This window comes from Tupaia chinensis, unplaced genomic scaffold (genome assembly GCF_000334495.1).
Source record: "Tupaia chinensis unplaced genomic scaffold, TupChi_1.0 Scaffold000423_1, whole genome shotgun sequence".
NCBI lineage: Eukaryota > Metazoa > Chordata > Mammalia > Scandentia > Tupaiidae > Tupaia > Tupaia belangeri.
Genome location: NW_006159928.1, coordinates 7,415,726 through 7,441,039, shown reverse-complemented (window position 1 = coordinate 7,441,039; position 25,314 = coordinate 7,415,726). Strand labels below are relative to the sequence as shown.

General features: G+C 44.5%; 1 protein-coding gene across 1 annotated transcript in view; it reads left to right on the top strand.

The window, feature by feature from the left end:
• LOC102503418 (uncharacterized protein C3orf20 homolog) overlaps window positions 1–25,314 on the top strand; it is a 103,332-nt gene that overhangs the window by 68,731 nt on the left and 9,287 nt on the right. Inside the window, exon 16 of the mRNA XM_006154887.2 lies at window positions 2,637–2,753. Within this exon, the coding sequence (XP_006154949.2) occupies window positions 2,637–2,753 (117 nt within the window). The remainder of the gene's footprint in view (window positions 1–2,636; window positions 2,754–25,314) is intronic.

Below are 25,314 nucleotides of genomic sequence, written 5' to 3'. Positions count from 1 at the left end.
GGAGAATGGAGGAGAAGGGATTGCGGCGTGACCATCCCCCCTGGGGGGTGATTTCTCGCTTTCTGTTTCTATCTCTATGTCTCTCTGTCTGGCGAGCGCACGCGCCCTACAGTGAAAATCTCTCCAAAAAAAAAAAACGCAACTGGGAACTCCAGTCTATTCCAAAAGGGTTGCAGGGCTGGACCGCAGCCTTGTCTCTTCCCTCCTCCATTCCCTCTAACCAGAGAACCGTAAGGCCTACATGGTGGTGGAACTGCACTTGGAATCAGCAGTAGGAAATCACCAGATTCTCTGGTGGGAAGCATCGAGGGCATAGACCGTTAAAGTATATTAGCCTGGAGGGGCTGGCAGGTGGCATGGTGGTTAAGGGCGCTGGACTCCCACATGGCTGACTGCGGTTTGAGTCCAGGGCCTAGCAGCTTGCTTTCTTACCTACCATCTCTCTCTCTCTCTGTGTCCCTATCTGTTCAAATTTTAAAAATAAAATAAATAAAGTTGAATAAAATAATTCTTAAAAAAATAGAAATGATAAATCTAAAAAAATGTCTGTTCGCTTGGAAAAGCCTCCATACTCCTGTTTTAGTTCCCATAAGCAAATCACAACCTCACATGGAAGTCTGCTTCCTGAGGCAGTTGCTAAGTTACAGCCATTCATAGCAGCTATGTGACAATCACAGGCAGCCCGCCCTTTAAATTGTGTTCATGAAGGCAAACAGCAAGCTGTAAGCAATCCAATTATCTACCTCATTCCCTCGCTTCCATTTTTTATAATTCAAACAATTTATTATTTATTATTATTATTATTTTAAATTTGCTATAGTGTACATGAACTCACCAGAGAGAGAGAGAGAGAGAGGAAGAGAGAGAGAGAGAGAATGAGAAAGAAAGCCCCCATGTCCAGGACTCAAACTGTGGTCAACTATGTGGGAGTCCTGCACCTTAACCACCATGCCACCTGCTGGCCCCTCACTTTGATTTTTTTTGTATGTCACTTTTCCTTTCTTACACATAAATGTTACCCCTCCACGTGGCTATCTGAAGTCCCTTGGAAACCATTCCAGGGATGTCTGATTTGAATCCTTTTTGCTCAGTTAAACTCTGCTAAATTAAATTATCTGAAGTTTTTGTTTAACAAGATGAAGTTCCTAAAAGGGCAGCCTGAGCCACAAAGGGTGTGTGGTGGGTCCTGGGAGTACCTTCCCAGCCTGCCTTGAGCTGGCCATAGACTGAAAGTTTCAGATGACAGCCATGTACTGCTCACCATTGTAGCCCCAGTCCCTATCCCTAGGCCCAGCACACGGTAAACACTTCAAACAAGTTTGTTGAGTGAATAAATAAGCCAATGAATACGTGAATGCTCCCTCAGTCTGACAGCCACAGTCACCACTAGTTCTGGTCTCACTGGAGGTGTTTTTAGGACCCTGGGCTTGTGAGCTGAGCTAGTTTCACCGACAGAGACAGACAAGATGGACAGGAGGGTAGAATCATGGTGAAGGGTCAGCCTCCTCGCTGGGAGAACTATGTGAGTCAGATCCATGGCTGAGCTTCCAGGGTCAGAAGGTGTCTCACTTACCCATGTGCTACCTCTTGCCCAGCACCTAAAAGACACAGTATCAGTTCAGGTACTTACAGCAGCTAGATCCCCCCTGGCCAACTATGCAGTTTGGGTCCTGGAAACAGCAACTTCAAAAACACACTGGGCATGCATCTGTGCATGCCCAAAATTCTGAAAGGAGAAATGGAGGAGAAGGTGTTGTGGTATTGTGGTAGGTAGTTAGCCATGAGCGGGCAGCCCTAGGAGAAAAGCGAAAGGCTCACCTAGTCCCAGGCGCCAGGAGGGCAAGGTAATTTGCCACCTTCCTTCCTTGAGGCCTGAGGGAAGCATGGAGGGATAATCCGTAGATTTTTCTCTTATCAGAAAGATCCAAGCAAACATTTTGGTTAATGCCCTGATTTCTATTAGGGCGATAAACTAATTGGGCAATCTAATTGGGGCAACCTGACTTGCACTGGGCGTACACAATTAGGTGATCAAGTTCCTCACTTTGCCTGTGAGGAAGGTGCGCAGGTGCAGGAGAAAACGTGTGGATTCAAATTTAAAGGAAGAACATAGGCAAGGTAAGGGGCCTCCCATAATGAATATTCATCACCTCTAGTAATAAAAGTAACAGTTAACCAGTATCAAGCACAGTTGCCACCTGGCAATCTGCCCGCCTGAAAGCCTTTTGGGTGTACTTCCTTTCTTTCCTTTCCTTTCTTTCTATTAAACCTTCTTTTCTATCTACTTCATTCGTGGTTGCGGTTTCATTTTGCGCCTAGGGACAGATCTCTAATTTTAGTGATCTGGACCCAAAGAACCAAGGATTTCACAACGCAGCTCAACACTCTCCCATCCGTTAACAGTATGACCGTCTCTCATAGTGGGTGCGTTTTCACTTTCCCCCTCTCTCAGTCTCTCTTCAGCAAGTGCACATGCGCGCCCTCTGGAGGGAACAAAAAGAAATTGGGCAACTCAGCATAAGGTCTGATCCTCAGAGAAGGGCACTTGGTTTAGTAGACATGCTCATTTGGTAGATATGAATAGTAAGACTTAGTCCATTTAACATCTCTACAGCCTTTTCCTCTCTGTCTTGTAGAGTCGTTTGGATACCTTTCGTCTGCTCAAATACAACATTGTCTCGGCGTCTAAATTTACAGGCAGTAATTGTCCGCTTCTGGTTCAAAGACACAATGTCATCCCAGGAATTTTTTTGGTATGTGCTTTGAGATGTATGACTCTTTAATCTGACTGTTATCCACGAAGCTTGCATAACTCGGAGATCATTCATAGAGTCAGCAAAAGGCTAGAGAACAGAAATAGCCCAGCTGGAATCACTTCCCTCTGTAATAACCCTTGTCTACTAGTCTTCTTCTAACTGCAAGTTATAAAACTACAGAGCTTAATTGCTGGATTAGCCTTACTGTTATTCTAATGAAGTTAAAACTTGGAAACTCTGTTAAAACAGAGGTGGCCAGGGAGCTGGCAGGTGGTGTGGTGGTTAAGGTGTTAGACTCTCACATGGTTGACCATGGTTCAAGTCCCAAACCTGGTGGCTTGCTTTCTCACTTTCTCTTTCTCTACCTTTGGTCAAATTGGAGAAAAAGAATTATGATGATAAATAAAAATTAAAATGAAATAATTCTTTTGTTATTATTATTATTTAATTTGCTAGAGGGCTCACCAGAGAGAGAGAGAGAGAAAGAAAGGGAAAGTGAGGATTAAGCCTCTAGGTTCAGGACTTGAACCATGGTCAGCTATGTGGCAGTCTAGCACCTCAGCCACCACACCACCTGCTGGTCCCTGGAAATGAAATAATTCTTAAAAATAAACTTAAGTGGCCAAATCATCTACTGCATGAGTTGAAATAGAGAGTACTTTCAATACTAAACAGTTTAGTAGAGAGGGGGTGGCAAGTGGGGTGATGAATAGAGGTGCTGGATTTCCACATGGCTGACTATGATTTGAGTTCCAGACCTGGCAGCTTGCTTTCTCACTTTCCCTTTCTCTCTCTGTCTCTATCTAGCCAAATGAAAAAATAATAATAAAAATAAATGGAATTGGGACCAGCAGGTGGCGTGGTGGTTAAGGTGCTGGACACTCTCACATGGCTGACCAGGGTTCGAGTCCTGAATCTGGTGGGTTGCTTTCTCACTTCCTCTCTCTCTCACTCTCACCTTCTGTCTCTCTCTGGTCAAATTAAGAAATAAATGAATGAATACATAAAATAAATAATTTTTTAAAAATGGAATTAAATAAATAATCCTTTAAAAAATAAATAAATACTAAACTTTAATTCTCATCTTTACGAAGCTTAGAGACTAGTTGAGGAGATAAGAGTCCATGAAATTCATCATTTAAGGCTTAAATGCAATAGCTAGCATAAGTGAGGCAGCCTGTGATAAAGGGTGAACTTTCAAAACAAACAGACCTAAGTGCAAACCTTGGCTCTACGACTTGCTTGCTGTGTGAACTTGGGGAAATTGCCAAACCTCTCTGAACCTGTTTCCTCCCTTACAAAAGGGGAAAATGATAACCAATTCATGAAACTGTGGTAAAAATTCAGTGAGATACTGTGTGTAAAATGCTATTGCCCTTCTTGGCACTCCACGGGCACTTAATAAATGTTAATACCCTTCTGCCAACTTTTTGGTTCAACAAACATTTACTGAACATCTGCTCAACGCCAAACACCCTGTTTGATATACAGTATTTGATCCATCCATCAGTTACTTAATAACTAGAGCACCTCCTGTCCAGTGGGGGGAGCTGTATCTCAAGGCTTCCTGAGAAGTGTGATAATGAACTAGGCTCTAGAATGAGGTGGGATATGCGCAGAGAGCAGCGAGCAGGAGGAGAACACTCTCCCAGGCAGAGATAATGTTGTCCCTAGGTGAATCTGGAACTCAAAGAACCTAGAAACCAGTCTCCGTTTCCAGCGCTGGCCCTTCCACCATAACCAACTGTATTTATTTTGTCTCACCTGGAAGAAGAGAGGGTTGGATTAGATGAGTAGCTCTTAATGCAAAGCTGATGCCTTAAAAAAAATAATGATTTCTTGGGACCAGCAGTGAGTGTAATGGCTATGTCGCTGGACTCCCATGTAGTTGAACGCAGTTCAAGTCCCGGACCTGGTGGCTTAAACTCACGCCAGGCGTGTGTGTACATGTCCAGGATCCCAAGAGGAGAATGGAGGAGAAGGGATTGTGGCATGGCCATCCCCCCTGGAGCATGATTTCTCGCTTTCTGTCTCTCTGCCTCTCTCTGTCTTTCCGGCAAGTGCATGCGCCCTATAGCAAAAGCCTCTCAAAGAAAGAAAGAAAGAAAGAAAGAAAGAAAGAAAGAACGAAAGAACGAACGAAAGAAAGAAAGAAAGAAAGAATGATTTCTTAGCCAGCAGGTGGCATGAAGGTTAAGGCTGACAGCGCAGTTTATGTCCTGGACCTGGTAGTTTGAAAAAACCATGCTGGGCCTGTGTGAGTGCATGCCCGAAATCCTGAAAGGAGAACAGAGAAGGGACTGCAGCCTGCTATCCCCCCGCAGCCCCTCCCCGGGGTGATTTCTCACTTTCCCTCTCTCTCTGTGTCTCTCCAGCTAGGGCATGGGCCTATGGCAAACTGGGAACAAACATATTTCCAGGCTTCACGGCAGAACAACTCATCAGAACTTGTACGGGCGAGACCCGGCATCGGCCTCCTCTTTTAGACAATGTACTGTGCACAGGATGCAGTGCGCTCATTTTAAGTGGCAGTGCTGAAGAGTTTTGACAAATGTGCATGCCGCCGTGATTAAAACAGAAAGCATTGCCCTCACCCCAGAGAGTTTCCTTCTGCCCATTAGCTCAGTCCTTTCTTTTTTATTTTATTATTTTATTTTGCTATAGGGCACATGCGTTTGCCAGAAAGACAGAGAGAGGCAGAGAGACAGAAAGCGAGAAATCACGCTCCAGGGGGGATGGCCATGCCGCAATCCCTTCTCCTCCATTCTCCTCTTGGGATCTTGGGCATGTATGCACACGCGCCCGGCGTGAGTTTAAGCCGCGGGGTCCAGGACTCGAACCACAGTCAACTATATAGGAGTCCAGTGACATAGCCATTATGCTAACTGCTGGTCCCAGTTTTCAGTCCTTTCAACCTCATCCCTTGGCAACCACCAATTTGCTTTCTGTCCCTACGGAGTAGGTTTGTCTTTTCTAGAATTTCATCTGAAAGGATCCATACTACAAGAATTCTTTGGTCTGGCTCAGCTAGCAGTATTTCTTAAAAGCTTCTCTGGGTAATTTTTTATTTTAGATTTTCTTTTTTCCCTTAAAAAAGGAGACAGCGAGAGAGGGAAAGTGAGAAATCACCCACAGGACGTATGGTCATGCTGAAATACCTTTTCCTCTTAGGATTTTGGGCATACACATATATGTGCCCGGCATGATTTTCAAATCACCAGGTCCGGGACTCAAACTGCAGAACTGGCCATGTAGGATCCAGTGCTTTAACTACCATACCATCTGCTGGCCCTCTGGGTGAAGCAAAACACTGAATGATTTTTTTCAAGACCCTTGTGACTAAAAAAAAAATAATAGCATGGAGCCCAGCAGATGGAGGGTGCTAAACTCCCCCATGGCTGACCACGGGTCAAGTCTGGAACCCAGAGGCTTGAAACTCATGCCGGGCACATGTGCGTGCATGCCTAAAATCCCAAGACGTGAGTGGAAAAGGGATTGTGGACCGGCCATCCTTCTTAAGGTGGGGGGGTAATTTCTCACTTTCTCTCTCTCTCTGTCTCTGTCTCTCCAGCAAGCACACATGCCCTGTGGTAAAAAAAAAAAAAAAACTCTCTCTAAGGAAAACATGATATTATCTATTAGTCTAGAAGTACTTTATAAAATTCGCCCTCTAGGGGTCAAAAGTCTGACTGTTGTCATTGTAATAATTATGATAATAGTAACATTCATATTTATCGGGCACTCAGACACAATGCTAAGTCACTCGTGCACATCTTCTTATTTACATCCCCACAAACTCTCAGGGTTAGGTACTAACGGTACCCCTGATGACAGAGATGGAAACCAAGACCTGATTAGGGAGCTCATCCAAAGATAAGGAGCTAGGATGTAGCAGGATCAGGATTCAAATCCAGAGTTTCTCACCACAAATAGAGACTTCGCTTTCTTTTTTTAAAAATTTTTTAAAGACACTGTTGTAGGGGCCAGCAGGTGGAATGATGTTTAAGGTGCAGGACTCTGATGTGGCTGACAGCGGTATGAGTCCTGGACCCAGTGGTTTGAAAATCATGCCAGGCACATGTGCATGTGTACGTGCCCAAAACCTCAGGAAGAGAACAGAGGAAAGCGATTTCAGCCATTCCTCCTGGGGCTGATTTCTCACTTTCCCTCTTCCTGTCTCTCCCTGGCTCTCTCCAGCAAATGTACGTGCCCTACGGCAAAAACCTGAAGAGAAAAACAAAACAATATATCCTCCTGCCTCAGCCTCCCAGCTGGGAGGTCAGGGGACATCACCATGCCTGACTCCTTTTTTATCAATAATTATTTTATTGAACTTTTTATTTATTTATTTATTTATTTATTTATTTATTTATTTTAATTTGACCAGCGATGGACACAGAGAGAGGGAGAGAGTGAGAAAGTGAGAAAGCAAGCTGCCAGGTACGGGACTTGAACCACGGTCGACCAGGAGTCCAGTCCTTATCTTTGGATGAGCTACCTTAACCACTATGCCACCTGCTGGCCCCCATGCCTGACTCTTTGAAAAGAATTTTCTTTTAGATTTGCCAAAGGGCAAGTGTACCTGCCAGAGAGAGGGAGAGAAGAAAGCACTCCCCCATGAGGGGTAGTCACACTGCAATCCCTTCTCCCATATCTCCCTCCTTTTGGGATTTTGGATGTACATGCATACACACCCAGCATGTTTCACAAGCCGCCAGGTCCAGGACCAAACCAGCACAGCTGGCCATGTGGGATCCAGCTGTCTTACCTACCAGGCTACCAGCCTGCCCACCTTGCTCTGTTTCAGACAGGTCTTAGTATAGTGCCCAGGCCGGCCTTGAGCACTCCTCCGCCTGCCTCAGCTTCCCTGAATTGCTGGGATTACATGTGAACACCATCACGCTGGCCTTTATGTCAAACTGTGAGTCGAACCCGGGACTCTCATGTGGTCCCAGCCTGTGGAGCATTCATTTTTAGCAGCATGAGCCAACACAGCTGGGCCAGAGACGCTGCAAGAGTCTCTAATGTAATCTAGACTCTACAAGAGCTCCTATAGGGTGAAGTCTCAGCCCCCACTCCTGTGGACCTGCTTAAGGAGCACAGAGTGATACCAGACAAATGCTTTCCGCTTGCAGAGGAGCTCCAGGGAGCAGAAGAAACTAATTTAAATGCGCATTGATCAGGAAGGCGCAGAGCCTCTTACTTCAATAGGAAAAGTCAGCCAGCTTGTTGCAGGTGTCAGATGACAGTTTAGAAAAGAGAAGGGGACCCAGTACCCCTGAGATGGAATGGAGGTTTCTTCATGCATGGCTTCTGAGGTAAATATAAAACAGAGAAAGCAACAATAGCTCATCCTCTCATGTCACTTATAGAAAGTGAATTATTTTGCAGCTAGATGGTAGGGCACAGAGCTCTGTGAGGTTGACCTGTAAGAGAAGGTTCCAGATTTGTGTTCTGAGACCTTTCTGACTACCCCAGGCATTCATGTGTCAATGTCCCAGGGCTGGCTGGGGCTAGGGATAGCTCAAGGCATCAGGACCCCTTTGGTGGGGGTGTGTGTGTCTGTCTCACTTGTGGAAAAGTTAATACATTTTAAGAAAAAGAAGCAGGTGGTATGGTGGTTAAAGCACAGCATTCCCACATGGTCCAACACTGGCCCAAGTCCCAGATCTGCTGACGTGAAAATCACACCGAGCACACATGTACATGCATGCCCCAAATTCCAAGTGAATGGAGAAGGGATTGTGGTATGGCCATCCTCCTGGGGGTGATTTTTCACTTTCTCCTGCTTTCTCACTCTCTTCTGCAAGTGCACCCTGAAAAAAAAAGAAAAAAAGAAAGAAGAAGGAAAAGAAAGTACATTATTTCCTGACCTTTCAATTCAAAATAAAAACATCTACTTTCTGTGTTCAAAGTACACATCATGTCATGATGAACGACGGACAAAGAGCCTTATTCTGCGGTAGGGGACTCCTCTCACAGTACCTGTCTGGTGACCAAATACCACCCTGTTCTGGAAATGCTACGGGATCCCGTGAGTCCTGGCAGACGTGCTTGGATGATTTTTACAGCCTGTGCTTCCTGTAAATTCACTGGTGGTTAAAAAAAGAAAAAAAGCATCAGCGCAATGAAAATTTATGTCTTCCTTTGGCTGCACTGATCCGTGACATCCAAATCAAAGGCTCGGCCGCTGAGCTTGTCCAGGTTCCCTGTAAGAGAATATTAACCGTTATTGCTGATCCCCGGAAACAAACAGCTCCTATTCAAACACTGCCACCAGCTGTCAAGCAAAAAGCAAGGCTCAGGCCTTAGCCTGCCCGGCTGCCTGCCCAGCTGTCTGTCCACTGGGTGACAGTGTTGATCCATCTGAAACAAATACGCTTTGTCCCTGGACTAGAAAAACTCCAGGTCCCTGAAAGGAAGACTGTGGCCATGTATCATCCTGAGGACCTTGGAGAAGTGTTCTGCCCTTCTTCCCAGAGCAGGCAGGACCCTTCTCTTTCCTTTATCTTTCAAATGTCGGGCTAAGTGTCTTTGGGCAAAGCACAAGAGCAAATGGATGTGGTGATGATCCCTAATAAATGAGCCTGCGTTTTCCTGATGATTGAATGAAGGCGAAAAGCTTGCAACGAGCATCGTGAAGACTCAGCTGAAAGTTCACCTTCACGCTTTGCTTCAATTCATGGGATGAGAGGGTTCTTTAAGGGAGGTGGCGTTACCCAACCGTGCTAGTGAATGGCATCCGCTACCCAGGGCTCATTCCTGGGGGTGGGTTGTTACTGTGGGCTGTCTGCACATGGGGAGGCCCAGCTTCACAGCATTCCTCTGCTCTGACTGAATTCCCATCTCGGGGGCGGGACAGATGGTGGCACAGCTGTAATGTGGCTGGACCACATCGGAGGAGCTCAGGTTTGCATCCCAGGTTCTCCCTGTGCATGCCAGGCAGGTGCCCGCGTGCCCACGGGGCAGGCTGGCTCAGACTGGGATGGATTGTGGCATGAAGGTCCTATTGGCAGCGCCCATTCTCTCTCAGGGAAGAAATCGATAAAAACTCTAGAAAAAACATATGTCAGAGGAACAGGACAGACAATGAGTTGAATGTTTGCTTCAAGAGGCTTAAAAGGGTTGGTTTGGGCTTTTTATTATTATTATTATTCTTTATTCCATCTCCCTCCAAATAGAGAAAATTCAAAATGTGACCATAGTGTAGTGAGCAATGGAGTCAAGTTAACATGGGACTATCCCACATTCTTTTTAACATTTAAAGACTAAAATGGAATCATTAATTTAAGAAATCACAACACTTTTTGCACTTGAAACTGTTCTTTTTTGGGACCAGCAGTTGGCGTAATGGCTATGTCGCTAAACTCCCATGTAGTCAATCGTGTTTTGAGTCCTGGACCCAGTGGCTTAAACTCAGGCTGGGCGCGTGTGTGTGCGTGCCCAGGATCCCGAGAGGAGAATGGAGGAGAAGGGATTGCAGTGTGGCCATCCCCCCGGGGGTGATTTCTCCCTTTCTGTCTCTCTGTCTCTGTCTTTCTGGCGAGCGTACGTGCCCTATAACAAAAAAACCTTCCCCCTCCCCCCCAATAAGAAATTGTGCTTTTTCTCCTTTGTTTTATTTAGTATTACGTGGTCCGATCTATTTGTGCTGTTAGCACATTTACTTCTTATTACATTTAACATAATAGAGGCTTGGAGTTTTTTAATAACAAAGTTGTTGGATTTAAACTACACCAAAACTACAGCAGTTTATTATTATTATTATCTTCCATTGCTAGAAGGCACACATGTTCTTGGGAGAATGTGAGAGAGAGAGAAAGAACCCCATGATGAGGCGTGGCCATGCTGCAATCACTTCTCCTTCTCCCCATCCCATTGGGACTGGGGGCAACACGCACACGTGCCAGGTGTTTTTTTTGATCCTTCAGGATTTGAACCACAGTTCCTGTGAGATCCAGCTCTCTTTACACCTTGCTTACTGCTGCGCTACAGCTGTCTTACCTAAGGGGGGCTTCTATTTGCATTCTGAGTTCCTAATGTGAAAGTGAGAAATATAAACAGGTTGTCCCCGAGACTCCCTGAGACTCACACAGAGTAACGGGCAAGAAAGCTGGCGTGTGAAGTGCTTGCGCTGTAAGTCACCGCCTTCCTTGTCTGTTCTCTGGGCACTTCAAGGCCTTTTGGGTTTTTTTTTAGGTTTTTGTCATAGAGTACTTGTGCTCACCGAAGAGAGACAGAGAGGAAAAGCGAGAAACCACCCCCTCCAAGGGGGAAGGTCATGCCGCAATCCCTTTTCCATCTTTCCTCTGGGATTTTGGACACACAAGCACATGTGCCTGGCATGGTTTTCAAGACAATGTGTCTGAGACTCAAATCACGGTCAGCCATGTCGGAGTCCAGTGCCTTAATAATCATGCCACCTGCTGCCCCCTCGAGGGCTTTCTCTTTTCAGGACTCGAAACCTGGTCGGCCATGTGGGAATGTCCAGCGCCTTAACCACCACCCCACCTGCTGATCCCCTCATGGGCTTTCTTCATGTTACTGCAAGTTCACAGCCTTGTGGCCCCATGCTGTACTAAATGTACCCATGCCACCAACCCAGCCAGCAGGCTGGGCCAAAGACCACGATTTATGTTCAGATGGAAAAATATGTTGGACCTCGTCCAGCAAATGTTATCATCAAGCAAAGGGAGTAAGCCACATTGTCCTAGGAATGATGTGTTTACAGAGGGTTATAAACACAAGTCTAAATGCTTCTAATAAAACACTGAATTGCAGCGCTTCGGACGGAAACAGCTGACCGGGCCCAGCCGCCGCTGTTCTCTGATGTGCTGGTGGGCCTTGTTATCCGCCTCTCCCAAGCTGGCTAGAGCTTGGCACTTGGGCTTAGGAACACTATTCCTTACTTAGGGTCCAACTATTTAGTTTTAAAAAGAAAAAAAAAAAAAAAGGCCTTTAGATCAAAGTCTTGACAGGATAGTAAATTTCTTTAAAGAGTTTTTTCCTTCATAGTTTTCTTCTTTAGAGTTGGACTTGACACAAATTTAGTACAAGGGATCCATAATAATTTACAACGAAGACTCCGTTTCCTTTACAGCGTATTCTGGGTATCTCATTCTGAACGTGAATCACGTTTATAACAATGCTGTGAGGTCAGCAAACCTAGGGGCTTTTATCTCCCTTCCTGACCGGGGAAGTGGAGTCTCAGTGGGGAAATGGCTTGCCCAAGATTACACAGTTAACCCATCTGGGGGCTGGGACTGACAACTTCCAATCCGGTACTCCTCCTTACTGTAAATCAAAAACTAAGGAGGAAGTAAAATGGCGCAGTCCCTTGGAAAACAATCAAGTGGCTCCTCAAGAAACTGAATACAAATTACATGTGTCCAGCCACTCCACTTACAGTGGTTATATACCCTAAAGAGTGGGAAGCAGGGTTTTAAACAGATATTTGTTTCATAATAGATTTGTTTCATGTGGAAGCAACCCCAAGTACCCCCTGACAGATGAAGGAAGAGTTAAACGAAGTAAGATACACACACACACACACACACACACACACACACACCATGGAGTATTATTCGGGTTTTTTTTTTTTTTGAGAGATTTTTGCTATAGGGCTTGTGTGCTCACCAGAAAGATAGAGAGACAGAAAACGAGACATCACCCCAGTGCCCCCCCGCCCCCCAGAGGGGATGGCCATGCCACAATCCCTTCTCTTCCATTCTTCTCTCAGGATTTTGACCATGTGGGACTACAGAGCCTTAACCAGCACGCCACCTGCTGGGCCCATATTAATCAGTTTTAAAAGTGAGTGAAATTCTGATATTTGCTACAACATGGATAATACTGAAAGGCATTATGTTAAGTGAAATAAGCCAGACACACAGGACAAATATTAACTGATTCGATTTAAATGAGGTTTCTAGAATAGTCAAATACATAGATACAGAAAATAAAACAGTGGTTACCAGAAACTAGGATGAGAACAAATAGAGAATTATTGTTGATACCTCCCCATGGGGGTTTGGGAATTTGGGATGATGAAAAAGTTCCGAAGGTGGATAGTGGTAATAATGGTCACACAACAATGTGATGTGCTTAGGCTAGTGTCATAGTACAGTGGTTAAAACACTGTACATTGGGGGACCAGCACATGACGTAATGGTTACGTTGCTGGACTCCCACATAGTCAACTGCGATTTGAGTCCTGGGCCTGGTGGCAAGAAACTCACACTAGGCGCGTGTGTGTGCATGCCCAAAATTCTGAGAGGGGACTGAAGGAGAAGGGATTACAGCATGGCCATCCTTCCTGGAGGGCGATTTCTTGTTTCCTGTGTCTCTGTCTCTCTGTCTCTCTCTAGTGAACTCATGCGCCCTATAGCAAAAACCTCTCTAAAAAAAAATAAACCACACACACTCTGCATTGGGAGCTGGATTCCACATGGCCAACTGCAGTTTGAATCCAGGTCCCAGCAGCTTCAAAAACGTGCCAGGTGGGGCCGGCAGACGGCATGGTAGTTGGAGCACTGGACTCCCACACAGTTGACCATGGTTCGAGTCATGGATCTGGTGGGTTGCTTTCTCACTTTCCCTCTTTCTCTCTGGTCACGTTAAAAAATAACAATGATAGAGGCCAGCAGGTGGCATAATGGTTAAGGCACTGGATTCCCACATGGTTGACGGCAGTTCAAGTCCCAGACCTCATGGCTTGAAACTCACCCGAGTGCATGTGTGTGCATGTCCAAAATCCTGAGAGGAGAATGGAGGAGAAAGGATTGTGGCATGGCCATCCCCCTAGGAGGTGATTTCTCACTTTCTGTCTTTCTGTCTCTTGGGCAAGTGCATACATCTTCTAGCAAAAATCTCTCTCAAAAAAAGAAAAAAAGAAAGAAAAGTGCCAGGTGCCTATGTATACATGACTAAAATCCTGACAAGAAGCATAAGTGGAGGAAGGATTGTGGTGTGACCATGCCCACTCAGGGGGAGTGCTTTCTCTCTTTTCTCTCTCTCTCTCCAATGAGCGCATGCACTTTCTGACAATAAAAAAAAAATTAAAAATTAAAAAAGCTATGTATTTGATGCCACTGAATCATACACTTAAAAATGGTTGAAATGGTAAATTTTGAGTTATCTATATTCTACCGCAATAAGGAAAGAATTTTAAAACAAGATCCCCAAAAAAGTGAGAGAGTGTCAGAAAAGAAGTAAACCTTTACTGTAGCTCTGGTCTGCCTCTGACTTGTTGGGTGACCAAATATAATTAACCTCCTGGTCTTTGGTCTCTTTATCTCTAAATTGAAGGAGACTGGATTAGACAATCTCTAGGTACACTTCCAATTCTAACTGTTAATCAGAAAAATGCATTTTCTGAAGTCACAGCCATAGCTGTATCTGCAGATTGCTATTGAGTTCCTGTTGGATGGTTCAGCTGAAGACTTCTCAGACAAGTGATGGAGAAAAACTGACTATGCTTTTTGCTATGCTTTTCAGAAATACCATGTTAGGGGGCTGGCAGGTGGCATGGCGGTTAGGGGCGTTGGACTCCCACATGGCTGACTGTGGTTCGGATCCTGGACCTAGTAGCTTGCTTTCTCACTTTCCCTTTCTCTCTCTCTCTCATTCTTGCTCTCACTCTCAGTCTTGCTCTGCCTCTCTCTGGTCAAATTAAAATAAATAAATAAAGATAAAATAAAATAATTCTTTAAAAAAATGCAATGTTAGAACCGCCAGGTTTAGTAAAATATGGGCCTGTAGGAAGAAGGCCAAGCAAAAGGTCCAAGTGCTTTCTGACTTAAAAAAAAAAAAGAAAAATAATTAGAATCTAGAGAAACTATAGAGTAAAATTGATGGAGTTAATTATCTCAAGTTTGGTGGATAAAAATCAACCTCTTATACAAATATAGTTTATAACTCTCTGTAAACAAACATGATTTTAACAAATGCAGTTTCCAGTTACAAATATTTACGATCTAAAGGATAAAACCCACTTTCCTTGGAACCATTACAACAAATCTTTCTATATCAGCAGAAAGCCCTCTGCTCCTAGTAGCAAACAGACTGAGGAACTCAACTTCATAATGACCATTTACAGAATAACTATAAACTTACGGTAACTTATACGTGGACATTCACAATCTTTTTTCTTAACTCTAGCTCATATGCTCTGGCTTGCTGAGTATTCATCTTGTCAAATATTCAGGTTTCGTTCTTTATTTTTTAAAAAATTCATTTACTATTTATTTATTTATTATTATTGTTATTATTAGTTTAAAAATTTTGCTATAGGGCATGTACATGCACCAGAAAGAGAGAGAGAGACAAACAAGCCGCCAGGTTCAGGAATCAAACTGTGGTCAGCCAAGTGGGAGTCCAGTGCCTTTAACTGTCATGCCACCTGCTGGCCCCCAGATTTAATTGTTAAACAGCTAGGTCTTGCTTGAATAATAATTTGGAGCCCATGTTGGATTAAAGAACATAAAGTTTCGAATTTTACCTCCTCACCTAAACCGGAAAGGGGAAGGATGAAAATTAGTTCTTTTGATCTGAACCATGATAGGGTCAAATTATTTAAGAAAGTGGTCGAGTCTCCTCCTGGATGCTCGCATTCCCCATTTTCGGCCACTGGTTCTGTTTGAACTGTCCACACACTCATTTCCTGCAGATTCAGCGACACCCAAACCTCCACCACAGTCCAGATTTCTCACCTGTGCTTTGGGCACATATTGCCAAGAGCCAGTGTGGGTCTGTCCACCTAAAGGTGTCCCAGGTACTTCTGAGTAAGCACGATCAAAGACTAAAGTCATCTGGATCGTTCAATATAAGGCGTGAAGAGAGCTGCAGAAGAGGGGACCAGGCCAAATCATGCAAGGCCTTGTATGCTGAGAGAGGAAGAAGAGGAGAAAGGAAGAAGGAGGAAAGGGAGGGAAGGAGAAGAAGCACGAACTCATTCCCAAGAGTAATGAGGAACGCTGAAGTATTTTAAGCAGGGAGTGGCAGCATTTATAAAGATCACTATTGGTGCAATACAGATCATTGGAGAGAGACAGAACTATGGCTAGGAGGGCTGTTAGGTAGCTATTGAACTTTCCTGGACGTGGAGAGAAGAGGTTGGAAAAAAGGACATCTTCTTCAAAGACCCTTCCAAAAAATACCAAGAAGGACGGCATTTAGTCATAGATCAAGGTGAAGAGTGAGTCATAAATATTTTTGCTGTAGAGGATGTGAATTGATTTGCATGTGGAGTTACACAAATAGCACACAAACTAGAAATCTGTTTTATTTCTGAATAAAATATTCTGTACAAAATGCAAAGGCTTCCTTCCTTTCTGAATTTCTAAATGCACCTTCTAATCATAAGCATATTGGGTAACAATAAGGTAGTGACAATGGAAGAAACTGACATTCTTCCTCTTAGTTTTGTCCTTTACTGCATCCTTTTCTTTAAATTTAGATTTTTGCCATAGATCACATGCACTTGCCAGAGAAAGATGGTGTGGTGTGGTGGGGGGAGCACCCCCTGAGGGGGTAGCCATGCCACCATCCCACCTCCTCCATTCTCCTTTCAGGATTTTGGTTGCGCATACACACATGCATGTGCACACACACACACACACACACACACACCTGTGGTGTATTTTTCAAGCTGGGTCTGGGACTTGAACTACTTAGTCAGCCATGTGGGAATACAATGCCTTAGCTATCATGCCACCTGCTGGCCCCTTCACTTCATTTTATAGGCATGAAGTCCTATATTTTGTTATCAATTAAGGGGGGGATCTTTGTTTGCAAGCAGCAGCAACCAATCCTAACTACCCGAAGAGTGGTGGGGAGTGGTTACAATATCTAGAGCAGTCCATGGAGTCAAAGAAAGATTTGATAAGCTCATTAATAAAAAACCAAGAGAGGCCAATTGCAGTGGTGGAGAGGTGGTGCCAGGCTCTGCCATAGGGAAAGTCCAGGTTAGAGTCCCAGGGTTGACCTGTGCCACCAGCAGGGGCATGCATGTGCCCACATCTCCACCTGCTGAGGCTGGAGGTGGGATCACAGCTGGGGGTGCCTCTCTCTGTACCTGTCTCTCTGTCTTCTCTCCCATGGAAGAAATAAGAGAGTGAACTTCTGAAAAATCAAGCAAAACCCATGACAGGTAGGAGCAGTGTAGCCTCAAGGATCTTAGCAGTTGACACTCTGTCCCCTGCTTCCCATGGCGCCAGCATCTCAGTAAATCTATGTTTCAGATGCGGGGCATGAGAGAGAATGTCTGATTGGCTGAACTCGAATCACATGTCCAATCATATGCAACTAGGTCCTTGTTCCAGCCTTTGGCAAGGCCCAGATCTTTCTAGAAGGCAGGAATTTCCCAACAGAAGATAAATACTCAAGAGCCAACAGAAAAGAATATCATCTAAAGGGATCGGCAGATGGCATAATGGTTATATTGCTGGATTCCCACAAGTCGACTGTGGTTCAAGTCCTGGCCCTGGCTGCTTAAAACTCACACCGTGTGCGGTGTCCAAAATCCTGAGAGGAGAATGGAGAAAGGATTGTGGCGTGGTCATTTCCCTGAGGGAGGATTTCGCACTTTCTATTTTTCTGTCTCTTGGGCAACATATAGCAAAATCACTCCAAAAAGAAAAAGAAATAAAAAAGAATATCCTCTAGAATCATAATTGTCACCTAGGTAGTTTCTTGAATCCTGCCAACAATTTTATGAGGTGATGTTGCTATTTCCATTTTATACACAGTCTGAGGAAGCTGAGACTCTGAGATCACATAGCTGAGATATGAACCCACATATCCTGACTTGTAGTCCAAAATGGGGACCATGGAGAACCAGCAGTTAGCGTAATGGCTATGTTGCTGGACTCCCACGTAGTCGACCGCAGTTCGCGTCCCGGACCCGGTGGCTTAAAACTCACACTGGGCGCATGTGCGTGCGTGCCCAAGATCCCGAGAGGAGAATGGAGGAGAAGGGATTGCGGCGTGGCCATCCCCCCTGGGGGGTGATTTCTCGCTTTCCGTCACTATGTCTCTCTCTCTGTCTGTCTGGCGAGCACACGTGCCCTATAGCGAAAAACTCTCCCCCCCCCCAAAAAAAAATGGGGACCATGAAGAGTCTCTCAGAAGTGCTGGGATGCAGTTCTCATGCAGTGAGGGTGGGAACTCTCTCCTCTTTGTTTTTATGTAAGTGAGACTTGTTAATATTCTTGGGAGGGAGTGTTTGGAAGAACTACTTACCCTGCTAAAACCTCCCCTTATTTCAGTCTGTCTCTACTTAACTGAGAGTTGCTCTCCAGAAGAATCTTGGGACGTTTCATTGAGCTTAAGTGATAAGTACATTCGAGAGTAATTAGACTCTCTTTGCTTTCATTTTCAATATTTGTCACCATAGGCTCTTAATGTTCCGTTTGAGAGAGTCAATCAGGGATTGAGTTGTTTGAAAAAGTAGTTCAATTCCTGAAGTGAAGGTACAACTGGTATAATTCAAACATTTAACCTCTCACAATGTTAACTAGATAGAGTGGGCTGGATTCCCCAGCTGGACAGTAAGAAAAACTTTTCGGGGCTGGCAGGTGGTATGGTGGTTAAAGACGCTGGACGCCCACATGGCCAACTGCAGTTCAAGGCTCAGATCTGGCGGCTTGCCTTCTTGCTTTCCCTCCCTCTCTCTCACTCTGTCCCTCTCTGGTCAAATTTAAATAAATAAAAAAGTTAAATAAAATAATCCTTTAAAAAGAAAAAGAAAAACTTTTCAGTTTACACAGTGCTTTTGCAAAAGGATTCTCATATCAGCCTGTTGAATAATAGAAATGACACCGAGGGGGACAGCAGTTAGCATAATGGCTACGTTGCTGGACTGCCATGTAGTCGACCGTGGTTCAAGTCTGGGACCCAGTGGCTTAAAATCACGCGGGATGCATGTGTGTGCATGCCCAAGATCCCACGAGGAGAATGGAGGAGAAGGGATTGCGCTGTGGCCATCCCCCCTGGGGGGGTGATTTCTCGCTTTCTGTTTCTCTGTCTCTCTTTCTGGCAAGCACACAATAGCAACAACCTCTCCCAAAGAAAAGAAAAAAAAAGAAAAGAAATGACACCAAGGATAGCAGCACAGACGGTCTCCAAAAACTAAGATGACCAGTCTGTTTTTGTTTTTTATTTATTGCTGGAGGGCATGTGCACTAACCAGAGGGGGAGGTGGGGAGGAGGCAGTCCTCAGGGGCGCCTGGTCACACCACCACCTTTGCTTCAGTTCTCCTTCCTGTCAGGATTTGGGGCACGCAGGCACACGTGTCTGCATGTGTTTCAAGCTACAGGGGCCAGGATTTGAACTGCAGTCCCCACGTAGGACCCAGCTCCTTCCACAGCACTTAGCCACTGTGCTATGGGGCAGAGGTTGCCAATGTTAATATGAGTGAATAAGCCATAGAATTGATTGTCCATCTGACTCACTCTTTAATTTTTTCAAGTTCTTGTTATAGGACATGTGTGCTCATGGGCGAGAGACAGGGAGAGGCGAAGTGAGAAATCAAACTCCCTGTCCCCACCACCTCCAGGGAGGTGGCCACTTACTGGCCCCTTTATTGTTAGTGGTCCCTGTGTCTTTGTGTCCATTCCCTGAGCCACATTCCTCACAGGATGTTCACCAACTTACTCAACCTCAGCTGTTGTCATAGGGAATAAGCATTAGGGGGACCAGCAGATGACATAACGGTGACATCGCTGGATTCCCATGTAGTCAACAGCAGTTCGAGTCCTGAACCTGGAGGCTTAAAACTCAGGCCAGGTTCGTATGCGTGCGTGCCCAAGATCCCGAGAGGAGAACGAAGGAGAAGGGATTGCAATGTGGCCATCAACCCCCACCTGGGGGGGATGATTTCTCACTATCTGTCTCTCTATCTCTCTGTCTCTCTGTTTCTTTGGGGAGCGTACGTGCCCTATAGCAAAAATTTCTCTCTAAAAAAAAGGAATAAGCATTTCGGCCTGGACAGTGGTACAACGGTAGGAAGTGACACTCTTCAAGGCGATCCCACGTGGAAGGTGGGGACACCTTTCTGAGTACGCAAGGTGTACATGTGTCAGTGATCCGGGCTGGGTGTCGATCCGGGCTTGCTGTCTCTCTCACTGATGGAGTAAATAAGTAAACTTCAAAAAAGATTTCATGCTTTAAAAAAAAAGCGTTTATGTATTCTCACCGAACATAGCAAAGGACCTTTTCGTTCACTGTTTTGGTTGCAGACATAAAAACACACGTTAACTGAGTTGGGCAGGCACTGCAGAAGTTCTGCTTGAGGGTTTCATCTGTGGTGGATAAACAGCCCTGGCTGAGTTCCTGCGGCTGCCGAAGCAGAGGTGTTCTCAGGGCTGCCCAGGCTTATCACTCCCACTCTCCAAGCCACACTGCAGGGCGAGATGTAAGTCACATTCGGTCAGATTTGTACCCTGTGCTGTGGCTTCTGTTTATTCTTTTCTTTCTCCCTCTTTGTTTCTTTCTTTCTTTCTCTCTCCTTCTCTTTCTTTCTGCTTTATTTTTAGGTTTTTGCTGTAGAGCAGGTGCACTTGCCGGAGAGAGACAGTGAGAGGGAAAATGAGAAATCGCTATGGACACACCACAGTCCCTTCTCCATCCTCCGTCTGGGGTTTTGGGCATGTATGCACATGTGCCCGGCATGGGTTTCAAACTGGCAGGTCTGGGACTCAAACCACAGCTGGCCATGCAGAAGCCCAGTACCTTAACCACCAGGCCACCTGCTGACCCCTTATTCTTATTTTTTTAATTAAAAGTTGACATTATTTTTCAAATTATTACCTATTCTCAGCTACCTTAGAATGAGTGCATTTAGGGACCAGCAGTTAGTGTAATGGCTATGTCGCTGAACTCACATGTAGTCCACTGTGGTTCGAGTCCCGGACCCAGTGACTTAAACTCATGCTGAGTGCGTGTGCATGCGTGCTTAAGATCCCAAGAGGAGAATAGAAGAGAAGGGATTGTGGCGTGGCCATCCCCCCTGCGGGGTGATTTCCCACTTTCCATCTCTCTGTCTCTCTCTGTCTCTCTCACACGCCCTATAGCAAAAACCTCTTAAAAAAAAAAAAAAAAAGAAGAGTGCATTTAGGAGGCCAGCAGGTGGCTCTACTCTCACCATCTGTCCAGAATTTGATAGTTGGTCATTACCTTCACCTTCAACCACCATCCCTCACCCGGATGACAGTACTGCCATAGTCAACAGGTCTCTCTCCTTCTCATTCCTGCCAGATTTCCATACAAAAGAAGGAATATTTTAAAAATTTTGCTATAGAGCACGAGAGAGAGAGAGAGAGAGAGAGAGGTGAGAAATCACTCCCTGGGGGGATGGTCACACTGCAATCCCTTTTCCTCCATTCTCCTCTCGGGATTTTGGGCATGTATAAACATGTACCAAGCATATTTTTGAAGTCACTAGGTCCAGGACTTAAACCACAGTCGCCCACAGTGGGATCCAGCTGTCTTAACCACTATGCCACCGGCTGGCCTGAAAGAATGTTTTTTAAAACTTAATAATACTTTACAAACTTAAGTCAAATTATGTCATTCCGTTGCTGAAAATCTTCCACTGGTTTCTTATCTTCTTCAAAATAAAACCACATTCATCCTGAGGCCTTCAGTGACCGGCCATGCCCTTTCTCACTGGGCCTAGACACTTGTCTCTCTGCTGATGAGCCTCAAGGCTCTTGCACTACAGTCTGCATTTGGCCGCACAGCAGCCCTCCTTTATCCATGGTCTGTTACAATAGTAAGCAGCCGTCTGAAAATATCAAGTGGAAAATTCTAGCAATAAACAATTCTGAGTTTTAAACTGTGCACCACTGTGAGTACTGCTATGATGCCTTGGGCTGGCCCGCTCCGAGCTACCGCATGGAGGAACATCCCTCTGTGTCGTGCACAAATGCTGCATATGCTTCTGCCTGCTGGTCACTAGGAGTCAGCCCGTTATCAGACTGTGGCCACATTGCAGAACACTTGTGTCCAAGTGATCCTTATTTTCCTTAATAATGCCCCCAAAGCTCAAGAGTAACAATAATGGCATATTGTCCTAAGCATTTTTTAAAAAAGAATTACTTTATTTAACTTTGTTTATTGTTATTATTCTTTTTCAGTTTGATCAGAGAGAGGCAGAGAAAGAGAGAGAAGAAAAGTGAGAAAGCAAGCCACCAGGTCTGGGACTCAAACCATGGACAACCATGTGGAAGTCCAGTGCCATTAACCATCATGCATCCGCCAGCCCCCAAAACTATTCATTTTATTAGTAGTTATTTTGGCCATCTATTATTGGGCCTTTTTTTTTTTTTTTTTTAAGTTTTTGTTATAGGTTGTATGCGCTCACTAGAGAGACTGAGAAAGAGAAATCCCCCTCTGGGGGGATGGCCATGTCATGATCCCTTCTCCTCCATTCTCTTTGGATTGGGGGCATGCATGTACACATGCCTGGAATGATTTTCAAGTTGCCGGGTCCAGGACTTGAACCAAGAAGCCAGCCATGTGAGATTCAGTGCCTTAATCTCCATGCCACCTCCTGGCCCTCTAATTTATAAATTAAACTTTATCATACATGTGTATGCACAGGGAAAAGCATAGTGAGCATAGGGCTTGGTTCTATCTACAGTTTCCCCTGGAGGTCTTGGGGTGTATCCGTGCATGTAAGGGGGGAGTACACACTTCTTCCTGGTGTTTGTAGGGCTGGTCCTCTCCCTCACAAATGACCACCCTCCATAAAAAGGATTCTTCATCTTCCACATCGCTGCTTTTTGGTCTTATTTTCTGTATAGCATTTACCATCCCCTGACTTCTACTATGTATTTATTGTCTAACTCTCCCCTTTAGTATTCAGTAGCGACAGAACCTTTGTTCTGTCTTTCGCGCTGAAAACAATACCTAGAATCCAGCACATACCTAAACTGAGTGGCCATTAAGACTTCAGTTAATTGGGAAAAAAAAGCAGTGTGTATGTGTGTGTATGCACACATAAATGCAAATGATAGATTTTTTTAAAAAAAAGAATTATTTTATTTAACTTTATTTATTTATTATTATTATTCTCCAGTTTGATCAGAGAGAGAATGTGAGAAAGCAAGCCACCAGGTCCAGGACTTGAACCATGGTTGGTCATGAAAGAGCCCAGCACCTTTAACCACTACGCCACCTGCCAGCCTCACAAATTATAGCTTTTTTAAATGACTATATAGTTTGTGGTAGATAAAACCCTTTCAAATCATGGAGCCCATGGTGACAACAGTATCTGGGCTCCTGGTTGTTAAAAGGCTAAAAATCTCTGGGTTAGATTATTCCGGGTTTTGAGATTTTGAAGTTCACCTGAAATTGAAACTCAACACATCATTAAGAAAACAATTAGAGGGACCAGCAGGTGGTGTGGTGGTTAAGGCGCTGGACACTCCCACATGGCCAACCAGGGTTCGAGTCCTGAATCCGATGGCTTGCTTTCTCACTTCCCCTCTCTCTCACTCTCACCCTCTGTCTCTCTCTGGTCAAATTAAAAAATAAATAAATGAATGAATAAATACAAAATAAAAGAAAACAATTAGAGTTTTGGTACTGGGTGTGGTCATAGCCTGGCCTCTGCGACAATCTGAAACCTAAGGGGTTTTGTTTGTTTCTTTACTGCAATCTAACATTTCTCTGTATTAAGATAAAATTATTCCTGTAAGAATTGAACACAGCCACCCTACCCGTTTCTCTAGGCCCAAGTTAGGCCTATGAGGTGATAGCTTGAATAGACACAGAATGGAATGCTTTCTTCAAATGTGTGAATATAAGCTCCAAATAAGAATGAAACATTCTCAATCAGAAGGCATGTGCACTTGCTAGAGAGAGAAATGAGAAAGTACTCTCGAGGGGATGGCTACACCAAATCCCTCCTTTATTTCTTTCTCCCGGGTACACACACACACACACACACACACACACATGCCCAGTGTCTTTTTTCAAGCTGCAGAATCTGGGCTTGAAAAACTTGAACGGTGGGGTCAGCCATGTGGAATTCAGCCACTTTAATCACCATGCCACCAGCTGGCCCAACTTGTACTTCACATTCATTGTGAGGAAGAAAAAACTGGCTGAAAGGTCTTTCTTTTTTTCACTAATGATTAAAATCTTTATTTATTTATTTATAATTATTTTTTAATTTTATTTATTCATTCATTCATTTTGACCAGAGAGAGAGACAGAGGGAGAGAGGGAGAAAGTGAGAAACCAAGCCACCAGGTCCAGGACTCGAACCATGGTCGGCCATGTGGGAGTGTCCAGCGCCTTAACCACCATGCCACCTGCTGGTCCCGAAAGGTCTGTCTTATGTGTCTAGAAATACTCACTATTGAGTTCTTCTGATCTTACCAGTCACATATACATGTTGTATTATAACCTTGTCATTGGCCATCACTATCCATAGAGCATAGTTTCATCTTCTAAGTTCACACAAGATAAATGGCTTCATGGCTAAACTCCACACATGGGAACTAAAGAACAGAGTATTTCAGATCAAGGAATATGTAGAATTCCACTTCAGCCAGCACTGGCTATGTGGCTGGCCCTAAATATGAAATGAGATGGATTCTTTTGTTGCAGATATGAAGATAAACCAGAAAATTCTATCGCCATAGAAAACCCCATAATAGGACATCCTTTCATGATGAGATTATCCTACCTAAGGGGAAAGGAACAATGCATAAACTATAGGGAACTGTCGTTTCCTTTGAATTCACACTTCCCTTCTAAGAACCTTTGTTGGGTTGTTTAAAGATACTAGGTAGGGACCAGCAGTTAGTGTAATGGCTATGTCGCTGGACTCCCATGTAGTCGATTGCAGTTCGTGTCCTGGACCCGGTGGCTTAAAATCACGCCGGGCATGTGTGCGTGCATGCCCAAGATCCTGAGAGGAGAATGGAGGAGAAGGGATTGTGGCATGGCCAGCCCTTCTGGGGGGTGATTTCTCGCTTTCTGTCTCTCTGTCTCTCTCTGCCTGTCTGGTGAGCACATGCACCCTATAGCAAAAACCTCTCTCTCTCAAAAAAAAAAAAAGTAAAGGTACTAGGTGTACTTTGATTTTAGCAGTATTAAGTTCTGTGCTGGAATCAGCTACACTTTTTTAGTTGTTAGGCTGCTTAAAGATACTGGGTGTACTTATTTTTAATTAAAAATTATTTTAAAATTATTTGATTACCTTTATTTTCTTTATCATTTTTAATTTGACCAGAAAGAGACAGCAAGAGAGAAGAGGGAAAGTGAGAAAGCAAGCTGCCAGGTTCGGGACTCAAACCATGGTTGGCCATGTGGGAGGCCAGTACCCTTAACCACCATGTCACCTGCCATCCCCACTAGGTGTACTTTGATTTTAACAGCATTAAGTTCTGTGCTGAAATCAGCTACACTTTTTTTTTTTAAACTACTATCTCACCTACTATATTTTCTTATCCTTTCTTTCTAATCTTTAAAAGTTGAATATTATCAAACTGTTCACTGCCTCAAAATAAGCTCTTACACCTTAGGACAGAATGTCAAACTTGG